We start from the raw sequence: 24,044 nt of genomic DNA on the forward strand, positions 1-24,044 counted from the left end.
CGTCCACAACTCCAGGAGAGAGTTCTCCCTCGACAACAGGAGAGACATTTAACGAAAAAGACAAGATCTCAGTGCAAAGATCTATATATTCTCTCTCGCCCCACACCCCCCCCCCCCCCCCCAAAATCCTTAAGCCTATCACACACCTCCGACCAAGATGGATGAGCTCGCGACCTATGATCTTGCCGCCTGCAAGAAGCCTTCCTCCGCCGTCTCCGGCATCCGCCTCTTCGGCATCGACGTCTCCCGCGATCGCGGCGGCGACGGCGGCAGGAGCAAGAGCGGCCGCCGCTTCGGGTGCCACTACTGCTGCCGCCACTTCCCCACCTCTCAAGCCCTCGGCGGGCACCAGAACGCGCACAAGCGTGAGCGTCTGCGGACGAGGCATGTTCAGTTCGGTCCGGCCATGGAGACCGGTGGCCACAGTGTGTGCGGCCTCAGTGACTGCCTTCGTTTGCCTCACCACCCTTCATGGCGCGCTAGTGTCAGCGCCGGAGCTGGTTTCTTCGGTAGGCACGGTCCGGGGACGCAGCCGATGACCGGTAGGCCATTGCTACGGGGAGTTCCTGCAGTGGTGCGTGGTGGCACGGGCGTCGGCTTGATTTATTGTGATCGAATGATGCCATTACCTCTGATGCAAGGAGATGTGTGGAAAGCGGGTGGTGCCGGTAATGATGCAGTTTCTTGTGCTACTACTGCCACAAGTAACGAGTATGTATGTGAATCAATGTTGAGTGTCAGTGAGACCGTGAATTTGGATTTGCACTTATAATATATTTAAATCAAACTACTGTTTTATAATATATTTTAGATCGAACTATCTAATGGATGGTGTGTAGTGAGTCACCTCTCCAATTGCCTATCTTATTACAGGTTGGAAAACTCGGGGACATTACAATGCAAGGCCACCTTAATCTCCTCTCCTAAAATTGCATGATTGCATTGGATATCATATCAGGTGGAACTAGAAATCTTTTTGGGGAAAGAGAAATCACAGTGTATAGCAGCTCAGCCTAAATATATAATTATTTCTGACCAACAATGGAAATGAGTACAAATGTCTTTCCGAAAATAACAAGAGTCCAACAAAGTAACTCAATAACAATATGATAACATATACATCGTTGGATCTTATAACAATATGATCACATATATACGTCATCAGATATGTAGTACAACAATAGCAGAGATAAGTCCCTGATATTTAAAATACAATAAATAAATAAAAAGAAAAAAAAAATGGTAACAGAAGTACCAATAAAAATCTCAAGCTTTCAATCATACAAGTCGGGTACAATAATAACAACCCATCCAACTATTTTGGTTCAACTAATGTTTATGAGCAATAAGTTGATACATGAATACAATCTCTCACATATGAATGAAAATACATCAATAATTTCATTAGCAAATTGGATAGAATTTTTAATTGGTATCAGAAGAGAACATTAACCATGAACTCTAATCAAAAAGTGATTTATTGCTTGCTATATAATTGGAGTGATTACTTCATACAAAATAAGACATAAATTTGATTCATGAGACTCCGCAACGTACCTCATTTTTTCCCTAGATCACTTTTGGAGGATGTCATGTCCTCCAAGACTTTGTTCTAACAAATTGTGTTGTTCTTTGGCGACAGGCGTCAACAGATTGTGTTGCTCTCCAGGACTAGGCTCCAATGAGTTGATATGACAGTTTTCCGGTCTTGGTTCTTGCAGTGGCAATTGTTGACAGCAGCATGGAGTGGTTTGCAGAATTGGCTCCTGGAGGCTAGAATGCAGATTTAGTTCTTCAAAATTGAGTTGTGGAATTTGCATGTCTCATTTTCTTCAATCTTGTAAGATTTTGAGGCATAAAAATGAGAATGATACGAGTTCACAATGAGAATGGTTTCCCTCATCATGAAATGTAAATATTTTACTCAAATACGTATAAATATGTTGCCATACCTACATGGATGTGGATTAAACTATTAAGCATGCATTTAATACCCTGTTGTACAAAAAGATAATTTCATTGATATGAGAACATGCATGCATCAATATCTACTCATTATTTGTGTTTATTTAAAATTGAATAAGCCAAAGAAAGTTCAAATGCAAATTGAAAATATAATACTATGAAGTATATTAAAATACATTAGACTCTATTGTTTAGGGTGAATGAATCACCCATGAGATTCTTTAGGAGTGATGTAGCTTCTCTTACCCTGATGATTGGGGCTCATGTGTGTCCTCCACATCAGATCAATTAAGGCCATGTCCCCCGTAAAAGGTTTCAAGAATGTTTACTTCTGCCCAGAAAAACATTAACTGGCTAGTGGCCAGAGTGACTCCACCCTTTTGTGTGCATGGTATAGCAAACAATTTTGTACCCATACAACAATGGATAAATTATGAGAATAAGCAGAGACCGAGAGACAAGCAAGCCAGGTGGGATTTCGAAATTGAGTACCTGCGAAAGAGCAGGATGTGTTATGCCATTGGGCCAGCTTAAGACTTCAATGGTCTTCGTACCATCAATTTGGTTTTTGCCCAAGACTTTTGGAATGTGTTCCACACTGCTTCTCCGATCTCCCTGGATCATGTGGTAGAAGTCATTGCACTCTTTGAAGTATAGTTTCCGAAGGAAAGTTAGGAACTCAATAACTTTGGGGAAAATCATCAATTTCAGCAAGCCTTCCATTATTAGAACTCGCAGGTTGGCGATGGAACCTTTCTCTATTATGATCCTTTTGAGACATAAATGAAGTAGACGAAGCTCTTGAAGTTTAGGGAACCAGTCTGTGCTGAAGCATAGCTGCTCACCATCGTATGCCTTGTGAACATAGTGCACTGAAAAATAGTGAAGGTGGTAGAGAGCTGGAAGTGGATCTTCCTTCAGTCCACTCCAGCCTAAGCGCAGCTCCTGAAGATTTACTCCGAGAGCAGCAAAAGCCCAGGACTGCAATACAGAGCCATGGACATGGTGCCCATCCAAAATTGTACTGCCATTGACCCAACCCCCTCTACCCCTCCAGATGCATGCCATATCCCTGATTTGTGATTTCAGTCAGGCGATGATTAGTGATACAACAACCACACATGCCTTAAGCTGCCCGACGAGTCATCGTGCATGGAGTTGCTCCTTTACGACTGGTTCCACAAGTCTTTCCATGAAGATGGAGCTTTTCAAGATTCTTGAGGATGGGGCTGATATCTTGCAACCAGAGAACCCTCATACTCGTTGTAAGCAGTGATGCACAACTTGTAAAGGCATTTGCGATGTTGAGGCACTCAATTCTGGGCAGTCGATTCCTCAAACTTCAGATACGTTGAGCAATCTGAGATGGGTCAAGTTCCCAAGTCACTCCACTGACTCCTCATCTGCAGCAATGTCAATGTGTTGTAAGCTCATAAGATTTGCAGGCCATTTGGAACTTTTACATAGGCCAAGAAATGAAAAACATGACGGCTTTCCTCTTTCAAACTAAGAGCGAGCAGGTGCCATAGTTTCTATAATTGGGTAATTCCTTTTGGTAGCTTCTGTATTTGAGTGTAACAGAGATCCAAGGTTTGAAGATAAAGAAGCCGCCCTATGTAGTCTGGAACCTGTTTAACCTTTGTCTTCCTCAAACCCAAATAGTGCAGGTTAAATAGATCCATAAACACATCAGGAATTCTGTCAATATCTGCATTCTCTGGATCTATAACTCTCAGATATCTAGCATGACATGATATAGAGTATATCAAGCTGGTTAGAGATGAGTCACGCTTGAATACGAACAAAGACTGAATGCGAGAAAAATCCATCGGGATCAAGATGCTGTTAGTGGCACAGTTGTGAACCGACAATCGCCGAGATTCATCGCCCAGATGTGCTTATTCTGAATCTTTCCACGTGGTACTAAATTTTCTTTTGTGGCTGTTGATAGAGTTAAATCACACACAATATCATGCATTCAACATCGCCTCACCCTTGCAAAGCTATTCCTCTCTACGATGTGCAGCATGGACCGATGGATGAGTTCATTGAGAAATTCTTCTGCAACTTCTTCCAAAGTCTGTGTTGCTCTGTCTCGGACAAAACTTTCAGCTCCAAAGCCTGATCAACTTCTTTCTCTTGAGTTTATAATCCAGAAAGATGCTACAGTGTAAGATGCAATTCTTAAAATGACTTGGTAGATCACCATAGCTCACGTTCAGAACTTGCTATACACTGTCCAAGCTTGGGATGTTAGTGAACTCCCAACTTAGTTTCTCATAAACATGTTTCCATTCTGTCTCAGTTTTCCTTTTGAGTGACATGATTCTGGCTATGGCCACAACAGCTAGTGGTAGGCCTTGACACTTCTCAACAATCTTACCCTCATTCCTCTATATCATGCGGACAACTTTCGTCTTCTTTCCAAGATGCCTTTTGGCAGAATAGCTTCCATGCTTCACTTTGATAAAGTTTGCGAAGCACCATACAGCGCACCTGATCTGCTACTGAAGCCACCTCATTCAAACATGTAGTGATCACTATTCTGCTTCCATGATTGCTATCATGAAGAGCACTTTTCAAATCTAAAAATGCACCTGGATTCCATACATCATCAAGAATGCACAAGTACCTTCTCATGGTACTCTATCTCAAATTCTTTGCAACATTTTCTGTGAAACATTTGTTCAGAATAGAAACTAGATCATTCTTTATTTAGCTTTTCCAGTATATTAAATCTTATATGAATCACTATCCATCTCCCAAGAATTTTTTCCCCACTCACTTAAGTTCCTATGTGTAAATTATGTTAATTTTCCTTCAATAGTATTCATCCTTAAACCCATTCAAGTGTCACTATATTTCAAAATCCTAAAATAATCCTATGATCTGTGCTAACTCCTTTATTGATAGAAGTCAAATAAATTATGGCATGTAATAAATATAAAATTAACTTTCAACCTTTAAAAGGACGATGTATAAACATTTGACCCTAAAAATGTAAATCTAAACTACAGACTTCTGCTTTAACTAGAATGCTAGTGCAATCAGGAAATGTATTTTTTCCTAACTATATGTGCAGAATTTATATCAATGTATATTAATCACCTAACTTTCATGAGGATGAGGTTTTACACATAAACACAATTTGTGTAAACAAAGCACATGTAACCTATACTTTTTTTTCATAAATACATAAATGTTTTGTAGGTACCTAGAAACAAAGTCAAGACACAACTAAGTACTCTTGTAATTAATGTGAATTTCTAGCTTTCCACATAATATATTATCCTTGATTCTCAATTAATATAAAAATATTAGAAATGTAATGAACAAAGAACCCATTGTTTAATTTAATAAACAAATTTGCTTTTGGAAAGAAAAGGAAATTATCCCTTTATCTGAAATGAACAGCAATTCATTCTTGGATAGTTGGATTATAATCTCCTGCATAGATAATCTAACAAGAATCACTTTATTCTTCAAAGTAGCTGGGAAAACATAATGAAATAGAATTACTTGATACCCAAAGAGTGATTAGGAAAACAAAGGATAATGACACAAAGAGGGCATTCTTCGCATCTGATCTTTTATGCAATTATGAACTGAACCTATTTCCCAAGACCATCCCTCTGTATTTCGTGCTTTTTGAACAAAGGCAAGATGATGTAGAACTGGATGAGAGATAGAGAGAGAGCAAGAGAGGAGTGAGATTAAAGAGGAGAATAAGAGACTAGGAGAGAGAAGATGCAAGTTTATTTCATCAAAATCTGAAGTGTTTATGAAAAAAATATTAGGAAGTTTTCAAAAATTGCTAGGCATCGAGAGCCAAGTGATCCACCAATTCCATAGGGACAGTTCCCAAAATCCAACTCCACATGCAAGGGGTTGATGTTGAAGGTGCACGTATCTGTGAGTTTTTGCTGCTTGAAAGGCTCTGAAACCAACTGAAATAGAACAGGAAGAGAAATAGAGAGAAAACAAGAGAGGAGTGAGATTAAAGAGGAGAGTAAGCGACTAGGAGCGAGAAGATGCAATTTTTTTCATCTAAATATGAAGTGTTTTATCCATTGATATAGGGGTTTAGGAGCCTTAGTATAGATAATCAAATGAAGACAATGATTCCCAAGAGTAACCTCCCAAGAGTAACCTTATAGATTTTATCTTTTGGCTTTTAAGGAACTTGTATACGTTTTGGTCCTTCGGAAACCTAAAATGTGACTTCTAGGAGACCTAAGTAGCTTTAAAAAAACTTATCATAACTGAAAAGTAAAAAGTGCACTTAATATAAAAGTAGAGTCCCAAGGTCAACTCCTTAAAAGACCAAAAGACTTTTCATCTTTCCACACAACTCTTAAAGCTTCTAGGCCAACTAAGTAATGATTTTTGCTTATTTTTTTACCTAGAATAAACTCTTCTAAAATTCTTTATAAACCAAAATGGTTCTCCAGCTCACATTTCCACTTTCCCACTGACTCAATCAATCAAAGGAAACTCAATTCCTATACTTAGGAGTGGCAAGCAGTAGAAAGAGAGGTGTTTGCAACATGGCAATGAAAATTGTTCACGTTGCAAATGTTGTTTAGGTTAAACTAATAGCAACCATTTTTAATTCGCATAAAATTGTAAATTATAATACCCAGTTCTATACAATTCAATCTATATGTGTCTCAAAAACGCTGCATTATTTGTTAGAAAATTCAATGTTTAGTGAAGGAAAATAGACTTATAAATGTATCTGATTTCATAATACGGAGAATGTTACAAAACAGAACTTTTATTGTGTTTTAGATCTTAAATTACCCTTAAATTTTAGTTCACATTGGATACTATTTATGATGTCAAATGTCAATAGCACAAAAGTCACTATATTTGACATGATTCTCTTTATAGTTCATATAACTATTGAAATCTTAGTACAGTTTCCACCCATAAAGGAAGAGCGTCATGCCAATGGCCGACTTCACAACAGTCTTTCTGGTGGGACAAATTAAATTTGGATGACTTCTTTATTAAGAGAAATGATCTTTGAATGGCTCATCATTAGATGTTCTAATGCTTGTACTTATCATACAATGGACCGGGCAATCCTGGCCAAACCTTGATCACTGGATCACTAGTTGGATTGATGGGTCAATTGGTCAGACTGCATATTCAAGAATAAAGATATAAAATCATTAAGCTAATATATACGAAGAATATTTAAAACATATAGAAAGATTTTGTGAGTGTCAACCTGTTTGACCATATGATCAACTAAAAAAATCAGAAAATATAAAATTATATAAAAATAAAAAAAGAACAACATTAAAGAAAAAAATAAAATATCATATTTTACAAAAAATTGAAAAAAGAGAAAATTATTAAGCACTAAAAGGTATGCATCTAGCAATACATAAGATATCAACAATCAAAATTGTAAAGGTCTGTGTCATTAGGGCTAATTACATATTACCACATGTAGTTATACCTCTTTAGCATCCTGATCCCTAGACAAAAAATTTACATTGGATTCCCTATAGTTACAAAAATGAAACATCTAGCTTTATTTTTCCTAATACCAGCGATTTTATTGACGGAAGCACGAAAACGATGGGCAAAAAGATAATTTCAACGTCCCAGTTACGTTTTCGATGGTGGCGAAGGACAACACCATTGGGGTCACGAGTGGCTATTGGTGATAAGGAGAGTGGTGATGAGAGGTGACGCGCCGACGAAGATGCTGACGCTCTGCATCTGCATCGACGTCGCTCGACGATTGCATCGACGCCGACGCAATGTCACGGACTTAGCTGGTTTTGCCTAAGTCGTGCGGCACCCTTGCGTGTCCGTCCGCAAAGGCCAACCTCTCCGAAACCTCCCATGGTCCCTTAGGACCTACAAAAGAGAAAACGGGTTAGAGAAAACGCCTCACTCGGGATCCACAAGTAAACATTTCCGAAAATACTTCATAGCCAATGCAAATTACAAACACACTTTACAAGCTCTGAATGGTTACACAACAAATGGTCCACTACAGACTGAATATCTCTCACAAGTGTCCACATGACACAACCTTTATTTACAAGTCTAAAAAGGCCACCAAACTCAACTAAAATGGGGTTGTTAAGCCTTCGACCGTCCCTCTACATACTGTACAAAGCATGAACAAACCAAAAGAAACGGACATACATAAGCATTACATCAAACATCCTGTTTAGAATTTTGTCTGTGACATTCTCCCCTATTTTATTCCTTCGACGTCCTCGTCGAAGCCTTTGCCGACACTGCAACTCCTCGCCTTTGCTGAGTCTTTAATCTTCCGCTTCAGCTGCAATGCGCCTCTTAGCTCCTAGCTGCTCTCTGCTGTTGTTGTTAGGTAGTCGAACTTTTGATCCACCATGCTACTTCAACTCGCCAATGACTCCGACTCTAGTGTGGGGTTGGCTGAGTTGCATTGATCCCAGTTGGTCCTTGCGGATCCTTCAGATGAAGGAAAAGACCATCCTTACTATACGCCAGTCTCCCAAATGTCTCATTCTGCTTGAATTGGGTGGATGCTTGTTGGAGCTTTAACGAGCATCGCCTCGTAAACTTTTGAAGTTTTGGGTCCTTCCTCCACCAAATTTGTCCATCGACTCTTCTTTCACTTAGTTGTCACTTCCAAGTAGATTCACATCACTTCCGCTTTCGATTGTCATTCTGTTGGGAAATGAAGCGGATAATCTACTCTCAGTAGCACTAATCACCACCAGTGAAGATTTGACAACTATTGTCTTCCATTATCTTTGAAGGGTCTTTGAATTTATGCAGAGCTCTTCTGTTGGATAGATAAGAGAATTGGGGTACTCGGTTTCACCCATTCTCTTAAGAGTTGAGAAGGCAAAAGTTACTTGACTTCGCCCGCCTCCTCAAGGGTTGTACTTCATGCATCGAGCTGGTTACTAGCCTTCGTCTGCTCTTTGCGCACACTTCTGAAGAACTTGAAGTGTTTGCACTCCTTGCGTTGAGTTAGCTATTGTGATTCACCTTCTCAATGTCATCGAACTTCTGGAATGCAGAAAGTTTTCACCCAAACTTGGAGTAAGTCTCTAATAGTTTTGGTCGCCTTTAGGATTATACCGTCTTCTCTATCAACCCTACCGCCTACTCCACTAAGTAGCAAAGGTACAGCACCGCGTACTGCCTGCTTTGTTCCTTGGTCGTGCACTCTTGCACAACCTGAAGTCCTTCACTTTCGGCTATTTTGATGAGAAGCTCATTGACACCGGTCTTACAAAGTTCCTTGGCCTCTACCCTTCAGCCTTATCTTGATACTTAGAGTTTGCCTCAGCATGCTCCACCTTCTCGGCCCCTTTCATGACCAAACGTTCTCCCTCCATGAGAACAAGGGATCGATGACTTCACGGAAGTCCCGCCTCTACGGTACCATGGCGTTGTCATGCCCATGGCCCTACTATCCGTCGCCTCACATCTGCATCTCTTTCTTCACGATCGGTAGATCTGCCTATATGGCACTATGGCACTCCTCCGAGTCCACCTCCATTCTAACCGATGCTTGGTTTTTGGATAACTAAGTCCCTCTGGACTCGTCGTCGCATCCTCGCCCTTTTCGACCCTCTGCTTCAACACCTTTGTGCTCTCCAAGCAGTTCCCCTTAGTCGATGGAAAGACAGACTGCAACTCCCATGCGTGGTCTCTACCATCATGTTGCAGGGTTCACACCGATTCTGTTCTCCTTAGCTTCCTTAGTAGCAACGTTCGCTTACCCAACCTTGTCCTCTAATTTGTCGGGCTCCCTTAAACGAATATGGACTCTGGAGTAGTCCAACTCTCCAACTGCTTCGATCATATCTCTGCATGATCAAGTCCCTCCCATGGGACTCACTGGTACTCGCATTCGAACTTTTCCCTCGGTAGTACACAACCCTCATATGCTGATAATCAAGGCTTTCATCCAATGCAAAATTCGATGCACACACGGAAGACCCGCCTCTACGGTACCATTGCCTTCACTCCTTAAATCCATAGCTCTTCTTGTTGTCGTGTTATTCATCGAAGTGGAGCTCCCAGTAGCTCTCGATCATACCTCCGTATGATATAGTCCCTCACGGGACTGCAATCTGTGTGTATCGCATTGTCACGAACTATTCCACCACGATCCGCTGCACCATGTCGCCTCCTGGTGACATCTCCATTGCATTCTGATCATTGTGGGATGAACTCGGATTGCGATCCCTCTATGTGTGACCTCTGCCAACACATTCTCTTCCACCTTTGATTGTGTTCGCTTCTTTGGCAATTGATCTTCATCCACCCGCTCTTGGGTCACACCTAGATGAAACACCACTCTATGACAACATGTGCGGTCCATTGATCTTTGTGAAGTTGTTTTGAGGTACTCCTCAACATGTGCGGTCCGTTGCACATGGTTCTCCCTCAGGAGAGTCGGGACTTATCCCTCTTGAGTATCTATCCTGTTAGAGCAATATCTCTCTTCGTTTCCTTCCCTCTGAAAGTTTCGAAGATCACCATCCCCTTGGGCTACTCCGACTTGCTGAACAAACTGTGCATTATTCTGCCTCCTGCAAACGCACTTGCTAGATTGCGACTCTACGTCAATACAACCCCCGCTGCACCACTCAAGGCCTAGCAACATGTTAAACTCGCTGCACACTTCAGCCTCCTACGGACGTATCCTTCTCATGCCGAAGAGAAAGTTTCAATGCTCCATGGCGCCGAGTTTTAGTCGCCTTGGGATGGTCGCGAGCATTCCATCGTCCGCATACAAGCCCTTGCATGAGTACCGAATTCTTCGAATTAGCAATTCCCCTCACCTCTGTGAGCTTTGCACAACTCTTTTGGTCGCTGAACAACTCATTCCACCTTGTATGGTCTCATCCTTTACCAAGCGTCTCGCTTGCCTTGAGCACCATCAAGTATAGTTGTCAACATCGAGCCGTAGCTCGAACTCAGCCATCCCAACCTTTGTGAGCTACGCATTCTTCTAAGCTTGCTTATTCTCGTGGTGCCTCTTGCGCGAAGGATTGGCCATATCTCTGAATGTCAATCTCAGATGTCCGCTCCTCCGAGCGACTCCTTTTCCCTACATCTTCATGCCCATTTTCTCCTAAACGATCGCGCGTGCTGACTGCCCTCAACGCAGCCCAGTTAGGTCCCCACGTTTGCATGCCAAGTGTTTTTATAAGTGCTTGTCCTACTATGATATCATCTGTCACAGATTTAACTGGTTTTGCCTAAGTCGTGCGACACCCTTGCATGTCCGTCCGCAAAAGTCGGCCTCCTCAAAACCTCTTATGGTCCCTTAGGACCTACAAAAGAGAAAACGGGTTAAAGAAAACATCTCACTCGGGATCCACAAGCAAACATTTCCGAAAACACTTCATAGCCAATGCAAATTACAAACACACTTTACAAGCTCTGAATGGTTGCACAACAAAGGGTCAAAATAGTCCACTACAGACCGAATATCTCTCACAAGTGTCCACATGACACAACCTTTATTTACAAGCCAAAAAGGCCACCAAACCCAACTAAAATAGGGTTGTTAAGCCTTCGATCGTCCCTCTACATATTGTGCAAAGCATGAACAAACCAAAAGGCACGGACATACATAAGCATTACATCAAACATTCTATTTAGAATTTTGTCTGTGACAGCGGATGCAGAGCAGAGCTCTGGGTCGTCACCTCATCTCTTGTCGTTGCTCTCCCTCCTTATTTCAACAAGCACTTGCAACCCCAATGGTGTCGCCATCCTGTCACGAACGGTCATCGTGCACCCGTAACAACTTCGTTCAACGAACCATTCGTCGCTTTTGCATGCTTGTACAGAGACATGGCAACATGATTTGCCTTGGTTTTATATGTTTTTGCTTGGAAGATGTAAACAACGACAGTTTACAGCGCTATAGTGCGACCGCTCGTCGCGTCGGGCCGAATTGCCCCAAAATGGCTCCGTTTTCGCGTGCCACGGCTTGTTTTCTGCAAACCGCAATTGCACGCGAAACGTCAACCATCTCAGCACCCTGGAACCCCCCCGATGGCACAGGGCTGGATGGGGCTTCGATTTATTATCAGGTGTTGAACAATCTTCACAAGTTAGCACGCTAACTTGACGGGAACTTGCCTTTGCGCCTAGCACCCGGTGAGCAGTTGTTTGTGAACTTGCAACTGTTCGTTCTACCTTCTAAAGTCCTTGTTTTCTCCTTCATCTCTTTTCTCTCTTATACTCAAGGTGCTCGTTGAATTACTTGTAAAGTTTCTCTCTTCGCGAGATGTTGGGACTTGTCCGTCGTTTGTTTTCAATCTAATCAACTTTTTGTTTTACAGATCCTTCGGAACCTGTACGAGGTTGCAACTAGACTGCTCCTTTGCAGACGCATATGTTGCAAGGGCACCTCATGACTTAGGCAATCCCAACTAAGTCTGAAGAGTTGGCGTAATGGTGTTTCACGACTTAGGCAACTCCAGCTAAGTCCGTGACTTTACTGCAAGGGTACCTAACGACTTAGACAATTTCAGCTAAGTCAGTGACAATCCGTTATCATTAAAAACATAACTAAGATATTAAAATTATATTTTTACACATCGTTTTTATGCTTCTATAGGTAAAATCGACGGCATCAGATCAAATAAAACTAGATATTTCACTTTCGTATAGGGATTCTAATATAAATTATTTAAGTTGAGGGATCGGGGAGCTACAGAGGCGGGATAATCTATAATTAGCCCATGCCATTATACCTCTGAGGCTGAAAAAAGTTGTTGAACGGGGTTGATGGAACATAAACGAGTGGGGGTGGATGTTACGAGCATATCTAGCATCTTTATGTGCGTAGATGTTGGTCTTTGTATCACTAGTCGGCCAAAGATTACTCACTCATGCGCTAAAACTCACCGGTGCCGCCGTCGCTCGCCGCTCTCCTTGTGGTGCACCCCTCGCTGCTGTCTCCGCCTCCATCGCCTCGACTTCGGTTCCGACCCCGTCGCTGCTGCCTTCATCTCCTCCCATGCCCGCCCTCCACCTCGTCAAGAACGCCATCGCCACCGGGCACGGAGGCGGAGTGCGGAGGGCGGAGGACGGCGTAAGGTGGAGAGGAGGAGGGACATAGCTCGGATTTGGGCCCGAAGATTTAATTTATTTTATTATTCCCTAATCCTCAAAGGGATGGAAGCATTCGACAGCAAATAAATACATTTGAAGGCGAGGGTTACAAAACCGGACGGTGCACGCCCCTACAAACCCGCATGTGTCATTCGGTTTAATCTGGTTTTTTAGAGATCCATTTAGACCGGCCGGATTTGGATGCGGTTTGTTTACATATAACTATGCTTCTTGCACGATCCATGTATTAACTCGGCACCTCACGGACTTCTTATTCTCTTATGATCATCTTCTAAGTTGAGTCGAGAGAATGGATAATTGAAAAATTTTATATTACAAAATTATGTTATTAACGTCGTGGTTAGCCCAATATGATCCGGACCCGTATGCATAGGGTTTGACTCTGAAGTGAAAATGTCAAACTCTTAATATGTCATTTGCATAAAGACCGAGATCATGAAGTGAAAATGTCAAACTCTTAATATGTCATTTGCATAAAGACCGAGATCAAGAGACGTTTTTTTATTTATCTTCAAGTTAGTAACTCGAAATAGATGAATATGAACATAGATAGATCAAAATATAATTTTTTTTTATTTTTTTTATATTAAAGATGAATTTTTATATTTGATTATAAAATGACAGAATATTTGATAAAATATTATATGAGGATGTAGTTGCCTCTAACAATCTTTTGATCTTTTATTCACACGATGAAAATAAGGGGACAATGTTGATAAGTAGATAAGATTTCCTCAAGGCAGTTGAGGAAATCTCTAAGTAGTTGAGAAAAATCCTCCCAACTGAATGTGTATAACCTCCGTGCTGAGTGTGTATAAATAGCTATCAAGAGCTCACTATCAAATGTATTAGCCAATTACATCTTATACATTTCATAGTTTCTTTTATAATTTCTATCTGTCGTCTTCTCGCTGTTTGACTCCTCACAACTGCTTCCCGACCGGAGTCCACCGCCTCCCCTTGGGTCACAACCGCAGCCGCTCTACCATCCCTCTCGTGGCGATGTCTCCACCCCTCAGCCGTAGCCATTCACTGCAGCCTACTGCAGCACTTGCGGTTGCTAATATCAGATCCGTGGGCAACGCTCCTAAAGGAAGCACAATCACGACCTTTGTTTCTACCGCCGGCTGCTGCTCCCTTGCCAACCGAAGTCTTCCGCTGACAACTCCGTCGCTCTTCCGGCCACCAAACTCCAACACTGCATTACTGCAACTATCTCCAACCTTGCAGATTTCTCCAGCATCGCTGCAGAAATCGCTGCAAGCTGCAGAGATTTCTCCCACCTCGCTGCAACAATCTCTCCTGCATTCTGCATCGCGCTGCAGCCTCCTCTGCAGTTCATCACTGTAGCTTCATCACTGCAGCCTCCTCTACAGCGCATTGATCTGCTTTTCTCCTCCTCTCTCCCTCCTATATCTTTTATTATTTAAACCGCCACAAAATATCTGGGATGTCTTCATTTTCCCCTTCCGATATTCCTATCCCTGTTTCTGTAGGAATTCTGAGTACTTCTCAAAGTTTTATCACCATCAATGCTACAGCACTCATTCCCTTCAAATTATCCAAAGGCGGTAATTACGCATCTTGGCGGGCACAACTTTCTAATCTTCTATTTGGTTATGATCTCCTAGGTTACATTGATGGCTCTCTCCCGTGTCCACCTGACATGGTCAACATCCCAGGCGAACCCAGTCCAGTGCCAAATCCAGCCCACAAACTATGGTTACGTCAAGATCGCCTCATCCTCCAAGCTATTCAAGCTTCCGTTGCTGGATCCGTTGCCCCGCTGATATCCTCATGTACGACTGCTGTAGAAGCATGGTGCAAGTTACAAACAACTTTGGCAAATCGCTCACGTACTCGTATGCTCGGACTTCTCTCCAATCTGATGAAAACAAAATAAGAGGGAAGTACTATTGCTGATTATCTACAAACTATCAAAGTTATCATCGATGACTTGGCTTTGATAGGTCATTCTCTCAGTGATGAAGAAGTCCTAATCCATACCCTCAATGGCCTAGGAGGTGAGTACAAAGAACTGGCAGCAGCTCTTCGGGCACGCGACTCACCAATATCATTCGAAGAACTTTATGATAAGTTGATCGACTATGAGACATATTTGAAGCGTGATGATATGTTACTCGGACCACCTATTACAGCTCAGGTCAATCAAAAATCCAAGAGGAAGAATAACCAGTACAATAAGCACGTCAACAACAGTCTGGCTAAGCTGCCTCCCAGCCCTATGGCGCCCAGACCAAACCCCCCTCATCCATATCAAGGTGGTAACTTTCATAATCCTCAGTCGTCGCGTCCTGACTTCACAAGCCACCAACGAATTGTTTGCCAACTATGTGATAAAGTCGTACACTCTGTGAAAGTTTGACGATCTCGCCCCAGGCTCCCTGCTCCATCACAGTGGCCTCAGGCGAATTTCATGGCTACTCCAACTCCTACCCAACCTAATTGGATTGTGGACTCGGGCGCCTCTCATCACATCACCTCTGATCTTCAAAACTTGTCCATCCACAACAACTATGACGGAAATGAAGATATCATCATCGGTGACGGTAAAAGAATTCCTATTACTCATTCTGGTTCCTCAACGCTTAGTTCACTTACCACAACTTTTACACTCGATGATGTTTTGTGTGCACCTAACATTAAAAGAAACCTCATTTCTGTTTCTCAATTCTGTAAACAAAATAATACTTCAATTGAATTCTTTCCTAACTTTTTTCTTGTCAAGGATTTGAGCACGGGGGCATCCTTGGTTCAGGGCCAGAACAAAGATAACATTTATGAGTGGCCATCCGCTTCGCAAATTACCCTTCCTACTGCTCACTCTTCAGTCGCAGCTCCGGTTGATGTATGGCATCGTCGTCTTGGTCATCCCTCCCCTTTTATCCAGCAAAAATTACTTTCTCGTTATTCTCTTCCTACCTTGAAAATCAATAGCACTGTCAGTCATTGCGATGCTTGTCTTTGCAATAAAAGTCATAAACTGCCTTTTGGGACAACCTTTATTTCTTGCTCTAAACCATTTGAAATCATTTATACTGACGTATGGGGCCCTGCCCCAATTCCTTCTTTTGACAAGTTTCGTTTTTTATGTCATTTTTATAGATTATTTTACTAAGTACACATGGTTATATCCTCTCCACCATAAGTCTGATGTTTCCATAGTATTTACCAACTTTCGAAAGTTGGTCGAAAATTTTTTTCAATCTTCCATTAAAACGGTTTACTCTTATGGCGGAGGCGAATATCAAGCCCTCACATCTTGTCTCTCTGCTTGTGGTATACAACACCTCAAGTCACCTCCACATACTCCCCAATTGGTTGGCTCTGCCGAACGCAAACATCGGCATATTGTTGAAACTGGTCTCTCCCTTCTACATCAAGCATCCATGCCACCACCTTTTTGGTCAATAGTCTTTCAAACTGCAGTTTATCTCATTAATCGTATGCTCACTCCAGTCTTACAATACAAGTCACCATTTGAAAATTTATTCCACAAGCTTCCTAACCTTCATAAACTCAAAGTTTTTGGTTGTTTATGTTATCCATGGCTCCGTCCCTATGCGTCACATAAGTTAACACCACGATCTAAGCCTTGCACTTTTATAGGCTACTTCCTTGAACATAATGCTTTTCGATGTTATGAACCCCAAACTAAAAAAATCTTTATATCACGTCATGTTATTTTTGAGGAGTCTGTCTTTCCTTTTCAAAATAATCCTACCATGCAAGCTACTCCGATAAACATACATCACTGGAATATCCCTCCGATCTCTTCACACGAACCTCCAATGACACAGTCCAGTCCTTACCCTCAAGATCCGCATACTACTATTACTCCTGTTCAACAGCTTCTCACTCCCTCTATTTCTCCACTTCCTTCCTCACAAGTTTCCCCTATTAATGAGGTAATACCCTCGGCAATATTGCCACTAGCTTTACCTTCTCCTAGACCTAGTGATATTGTTGTGCCGACGGTTGGCCCGGTCCATGACAATGACTCGCCCTCGGCTATACCACCAACACAATCTACCACTTCCATTCCCCCTAGACATCCAATGACAACACGCTCCAAGAGTGGTATTTTCAAACCACGTCAGGTCCTTGACTTACATGCTATAACAAGTTCCTCCACTGAGGTTAGTGAACCCACTACAATCACTCAAGCCCAAAAATCTTCTCATTGGCGTAAAGCCATGTGTGACGAATATGATGCTCTCCTCCACAACTCTACATGGACCTTAGTACCCTTTCATCACACACAAAATATCATCGGGTGTAAATGGGTCTTTTGAATTAAGCGGAACCCAGACGGATCTGTTGCCAGATATAAAGCATGTCTAGTCGCCAAAGGGTTTCATCAACGACCTGGTGTCGACTTTACAGAGACATTTAGTCCCGTTGTTAAACCCATAACAATCCGTCTTATATTGAGTTTGGCCATCTCAAAGGGCTGTCACATACGACAATTGGATGTTAACAATGCCTTTTTACAGGGGTCACTTACTGAAGATGTCTTTATGCTGCTACCTCCTGGTTTCGTTCATCCTCAATATCCGAGGCATGTCTGCAAACTTCAAAAAGCTATTTATGGACTTCGTCAAGCTCCAAGGGCTTGGTATAACGAGCTTGGCTCGTTTTTGACCTCAATTGGCTTCATCAATTCCAAGTCTGATACCTCGTTATTCATTTGCCAGCAGAATGGAAGCATAATATATCTTTTAGTATATGTGGATGATATTATTGTCACAGGAAATGATCCTTTGAAGACTCAAGCATTTCTAAAGCGCTTGGCCGATCACTTCTCCCTCAAAGATCTAGGAACTTTAAGCTACTTTCTAGGAGTGGAAGCAACATTTACATCTTCAGGTCTCTTCCTATCACAAAGAAAGTATATTCAAGATTTATTATCAAAGACAAATATGCAGGATGCGAAAGAGGTTACAACTCCTCTCTCTACTAGTGAATCACTTAAATTATGTGATGGAAGTCCTGCTACAGATTCGACTCAATATCGACAAGTCCTTGGCTCCTTACAGTACTTGGCTCTCACGCATCCAGATATTTCATTTGCCGTCAATAAATTATCACAATTCATGCATCGACCATCTACTATGCATTGGTTTGCGGTCAAACGAATTTTGCAATATCTTAAAGGGACTCTTAATTATGGCATTTTTCTTCGCAAAAATACTTCACTCCATCTCCATGCCTTTACTGATGCTGATTGGGCAGGGAACTTTGATGATAGAACATCTACGTCAGGATACATTGTCTTCCTTGGAGCCACTCCAATCAGTTGGAGTTCTAAAAAACAAAAGACGGTTGCACGATCTACAACTGAAGCTGAATACCGTGCCATCGCCACCACCGTTGCTGAACTCAATTGGGTCACAAATCTGCTCAAGGAACTCAACGTCAACTCCATGGTTATTCCTACAATATATTGTGATAATATTGGCGCTACCTACTTATGTGCCAATCCAGTGTTCCATTCCCGCATGAAACACATTGCCATCGACTTCCACTTCGTGCGAGATCAAGTTGTCAGACATCAACTCCGTGTTTCTCACGTACATCAGCTGAAAAATCCTCCCTACTGTACGTGTATAACCTCCCTGCTGAGTGTGTATAAATAGCTATCAAGAGCTCACTATCAAATGTATTAGCCAATTACATCTTATACATATCATAGTTTCTTTTACAATTTCTATCTTTCTATCTTCTTCGTTTAATTCTTATCAAATCTACGGAGAGTGACTTTTGTCTTTTTCTTTTAATCTAGATACTATAAAGAAATCATGTATCGGATAACAATTGATATTCTTCCTATCACTCTACACCTTCGTTTTAGCATATTATCCCAAACTTATATGACATTTACGTTCTCACATCAATTTAACAACGCTCGGGAAGCATTAAATATTGAGGTCTATCCTCTCTCTCTCTCTCTCTCTCTCTCTCTCCATTAGGATTAGGAAATGAAATATGAAAATTATGATGTCATAATAGGGCATTGTTGAAAGGCTTAAACCACCTAAATTCAAAAGAGAAAGAATATATTCAATTAATCGATCCAAATGCTTAAGCCATCCTAAATTTGTTGAAAACGCTGAGACTTGATTTAAATGAATTTTGGATTTGCTAAGATAATCGTGCAACATATATTTATATCGTATCCCATCCCATCCGAGTTTGGAAACATATACTTCGAAATATGATTATTTGAAGCTTTGCAATTTTTGCCAAAATAAAACAAGAGAAGAGTGTGTTTATATTTATGAGCCGAAAATTAAAAACAAGAAATGTATATCTTATTGATCTTAACTCGGAAATATTTGTACCCGAAGAAATCTGGCTTGTGCTCTTGGACCTCCAATTACTAGTTGACTCCATTGCATCATCCTTAGGTCTCTTATATAGGAGGTGAGAGGCATCATGAGATGCCACTAGTGATTATATTTAGTGAAACTTGTGTTGCTACATCTTATTTATCGGTTAAGCTTCATCTGCTTATATTTGCACAAATCTCAAATCATCATTCGGTGACACCACATCAATTACTAGAGATGACGAAGCATTTGTAGGATATTCCACATCAACAAAGCATAAAAAGGAAATATTTCTTCATTAAACTGATAGATACATATTAACTTGATCGTTAAAAAAAAATTTTGATTGTGTTTGAAAGAATATTTATATTTTTTACATGTATTTTGAGAAAAGGATTTGAATGAATACGCAAAAATGAAAAGCTACTATTTGATAAACAATAGATGAAGACTATATTTTAAATGTGCAGTAATATAAGTATTATTTGGTAAAATTATATTTCAAAAGTCCAATTTATCTTTTCAAATATTTTTAATATTTATTCAAAATGAAATTAATGTTTTTATTTAAATTAATAAGTAAATAAATTAAATAAATGTATGTATGTAATCTTATTTAAAAAAAATTGTATGGCGTAGCCCAAAGACTCTCTCTCTCTCTCTCTCTCTCTCTCTCGACTTTAAATTAGTCTCACGAGGGGCTCTCAGTGATGAGGGCTTAGCCCAAGACAGTTTAAATATAATATTGCATATTTAATTCTTGCGATATCCAAATGGCAAATGGCGAATAAATATATGAACATAACATTCTTGCTTGATCGTCATGTTTGTCATCAAATCTCAAATTTATTCCCTTTTTTCAGGCAGTATCTGATCAGATAATAATGAATTATGTATTTCATATTCCTTCTCACGAGAACCTCATGAATATTCGTCTATTACGTACGTATGCTTGAACAACGCTATTCTTCAACATACTTCATTTGCGAGTTATAGTATATCATATAAGTTTACTTAACTCACCATAACCTTTCAAAAAAAAAAAAAAAAGTAAATATAGATAGTGATTTCATTATTATTATTTTTTTCCATAAAAGTGATTTTAGGAGTTTGTTGTGTTTTCATATTAATTAAGCATAACACATTTCATTTATAAGTGTAACATAATAGGGTTCATCCAAATCACCTAAATATTTTTCAATATAGCAGGAAAATATGATATAAAAAGTGATTCAATCAGTTAATATATTTTTAGATGATGTTAGGAAATTTTAAGTTGAATTCGGGTGGATTCACTTTCAAACCTCGTAATAATCCTTTTGCTGTCTTTATGGACGCCTACCAGTAAATTCTGAAAGGAGGATCACTCTTTGATTAAAAACTAATTGTGAATAATATATATATATATATATATATATATATATCATTTATTTATGCATGAAGAAATGATGAAAAGGCTCTTTTAATGCAATGTGATATGACTGCAGTGTGTCTTCCTCAATGCTCTAAAAAAAAAAACAAAACAAAAGTGTCTTTGCCGTGCAATTATTGCATGTAGTGATTTCAGTATCTACTTCTCCTAACTACAATTCTTTCATCTTTAGCCGCATGACTTGGGTTGATGCAGCTGCGTCATATGACCATAGCTTCAGATCACGTGACTGACAAGCATCTCGTGGCTTCTCCCTTTTGTTCTTCCATCATACCTCTCTCACATTCCTTCCTTCCAACGACACTGTCATCATGTCCTTTTCTCTCTCTCTCTCGATCTCGATCTCGATCTCCATGGCTGAAGAATTGTTGACAATTTCATGTGATCAAATATGCATGCCACATGCCATTCACCTGTTTCTCTTCTCCTCCTCATTCTCGGATGAGTGAAAGGTGTCTATCAGCCACTTTCCTCTCTCTTTCTCTTACTCTCACTCTCTTCTCATCTCCATGCATGGCAGTAGAAATGTCGATAATGTCATGTGACCAAATGTGCATACCATATACCATCCACCTCTCTCTTCTCTCTATCTTGTTCTCTCACATCCATGGCTGGAAAAGTGCCAATTCCTGATACTATCCACATATCTCTCTCTCTCTCTCTCTCTCTCTCTCTCATCTCCATGCATGGTCGTAGAAGTGTCAATAATGTCATGTGATTAAATACGCATACCATGCATATACCAACCACCTCTCTCTCTCTCTCTCTCTCTCTCTCTCTCTCTCTCAAAAATCCAAGCTAACTCTCTCTTGCTTTTCCAAGCAACAAGCAATAGCAGGACTTTTGCATGTGGGGGCAAGAACCTAAGAGGACATAAAGGGTGAGGTTCCACCAAGCTTTTCCTGCTGCTGCTTGGGCAAGTTTTGTGGACCTTCACCTAAAGCAACAAAGGCACATGTGTGTGACAACAATGGGGTTCCTTCCCCACCACACAGCAATGCAGATCCTTGGGCCACTGCTTGTTCCTCCTCCTTTGTGACTTTTAGGAACAAAGACCATTAGTTGAGACAATTATCTTCCACATGAATAATATTTCTTGGCTCTATCATTGCTCAACAAAAAGAAAGCAGCAGAAATATCAATCAACACGATATATTCAAAAAACTGTAATGGTTTTGATATGTAAATTGCATACGATTTATGATTAAAGGTTCAGAAAGGATTACCAAAGGCTTCATTAGTCAAATGTTATTGATGCAGAAAATAAATAAACATATTATTTTCTATATAAAAATAATAATAAAACAACTTATTGTTTAAATTCATTAATATATTTTTTGTGAAGAATATAAATGAAGTAGGAAAAAACAAAAACAAGGAACAGTATGAACTTCGATCTTTAATACCAAAGTATACTATCTGATGGGACAGTTTGCTGTCTGCAAAAGCTGTGTTCTTTAGCATCCTTGACAAAGATTTGACCCAAGCACATACCTATCGAGTGCAATATCTTCATGTTCTTGTTCAGAGCCGACAGGAGAAGTAATTTCTGGTGCTACAATTATATGTACTTCCAGGCTCGTAGCTTGTTCCTGCAAAAGTCCACCTCCAACCTCACAAAAATTGGAGGAAAAATTCCACCGCAGTTCGATTAATTGATCCTAAACACTAATATAGACAAATTCAAAGGGATTAAGAACGAACGAAACGTATGACTTGATCATGTACCATTTACTCGTAATAATATTATATAAAAAAAATTAATTGACATAGTAATATTCAGGGATCTGACAATTTAACATGCCATCAGAGTGGAAGGCTTTATGTTCAATTCTTTGATGGATTGGCGATGATTAAATGTTTCAATAAAAAGTGAATCTTTTGAAAGCTACAAAAAAAAAGAATAATTGAGTAGTTGTATGGAAAACCAACACCATTGGACATAACCCAAATCCCTAAATTATCTACAAACAACTATTATTCTTTTCCAGCATATTATTTTCATGCATCGTTTTAGTGGTAGGCTCAAACTTAATGATAGATTTTTTTTGTTATTTTCATGCATCTCTAAATTTTTGGTCTCTTTACATAATGCTCATTACCTAGATACTAGTATCTCTAAATTTTTGTTATTTTCATGCATCTCTAAATTTTTGGTCTCTTTACATAATGCTCATTACCTAGATACTAGTATCTCTAAAAACATGAAATGTGTCTGTGTGTGTGTATACTATGAACTCAAAACTCAAAACTCAATTCTTTGAAACCAATAAAGATCAGATTTGTTAAGCATAATCTCGTGATCAAAGGCTTTGAAGCGTGCATGATTTTCTTTTTGGCATATAAATAGTGATGCTTTCTAATATGTGCATCAAGAAAGATAAACAACACATACCCAAAACTTTTATTTCAAATGGACCAAAAATAGAGGAGCATTGAACAAGATAAGACTGTGTCCAAACATCTAGTAATGTTCAGAACATATTTAACGGCTTGGATCACTAAATGAAATGATCTAGATCATTGTTAATATGCACAAATATTATTCGCACCATTAATCTTTTATTGCATCGCCGATAAAGTACAATATGTTCAGATTACATAAATTTTGATTCTTTAAGCACCATCAATGATGATCAAAGTAGCTGATCTTGATTTCAGAAACATTAATCAAGTTTGAGTTGCTCGGGCCAAAACCTAATTATGTGAAATACTGGTCTTTCATGTGAACCATGTGGTCCTACTTTTCTTCTTCACAGGGAGAGTCCCATACAATGACCTCCCAAAAGGCAGCATTTGTCACATCCACTTTGATCCAGGAGGTGTGGGTGTGAATTGTGTGAAGGGAAAGACTTAAAAGATGTTTTGAGTGCCATAAGATTCCTTGCTTCCATTGATAGATGTGACAATTTGGACAACAAGATGCCTACAGTTCATCTCTCTTATACTAACCGGGTCTGGAGGCATATGTTCCCTCTCTTTTTCCTCTTTCTCTTCAGACAGTGAAACCAGGAAAAGGGCACTAAATAAGTTGTAGTTCCCCTTCAAATTCAAATTGCTAAGATGGCAGGTGTGCTGTCTTAGCTTTGCAACTTGCTATGTGGTGACAATGAAGTCCCTTTATTCTTCTTATTTATTCTTTCTTTATATTTCTTTTCTCGAAGAAC

The 24,044-nt window shown here is 40.1% G+C and overlaps 1 protein-coding gene and 1 pseudogene across 1 annotated transcript; one reads left to right on the forward strand and one right to left on the reverse strand.

Moving 5' to 3' along the window:
* Positions 1 to 157: 157 nt before the first annotated feature.
* LOC103974061 (zinc finger protein 8-like) lies at positions 158 to 1,777 on the forward strand. Its single transcript, XM_009388806.3, has 2 exons — positions 158 to 704; positions 1,722 to 1,777. The coding sequence occupies exons 1-2, from the start codon at positions 158 to 160 to the stop codon at positions 1,775 to 1,777; spliced, it is 603 nt and encodes a 200-aa protein (XP_009387081.2).
* LOC103974057 (disease resistance protein RPM1-like) lies at positions 1,293 to 13,114 on the reverse strand (annotated as a pseudogene).
* Between the last annotated feature and the right edge of the window lie 10,930 nt (positions 13,115 to 24,044).

This window comes from Musa acuminata, chromosome BXJ3-11 (assembly GCF_036884655.1).
Source record: "Musa acuminata AAA Group cultivar baxijiao chromosome BXJ3-11, Cavendish_Baxijiao_AAA, whole genome shotgun sequence".
NCBI lineage: Eukaryota > Viridiplantae > Streptophyta > Magnoliopsida > Zingiberales > Musaceae > Musa > Musa acuminata.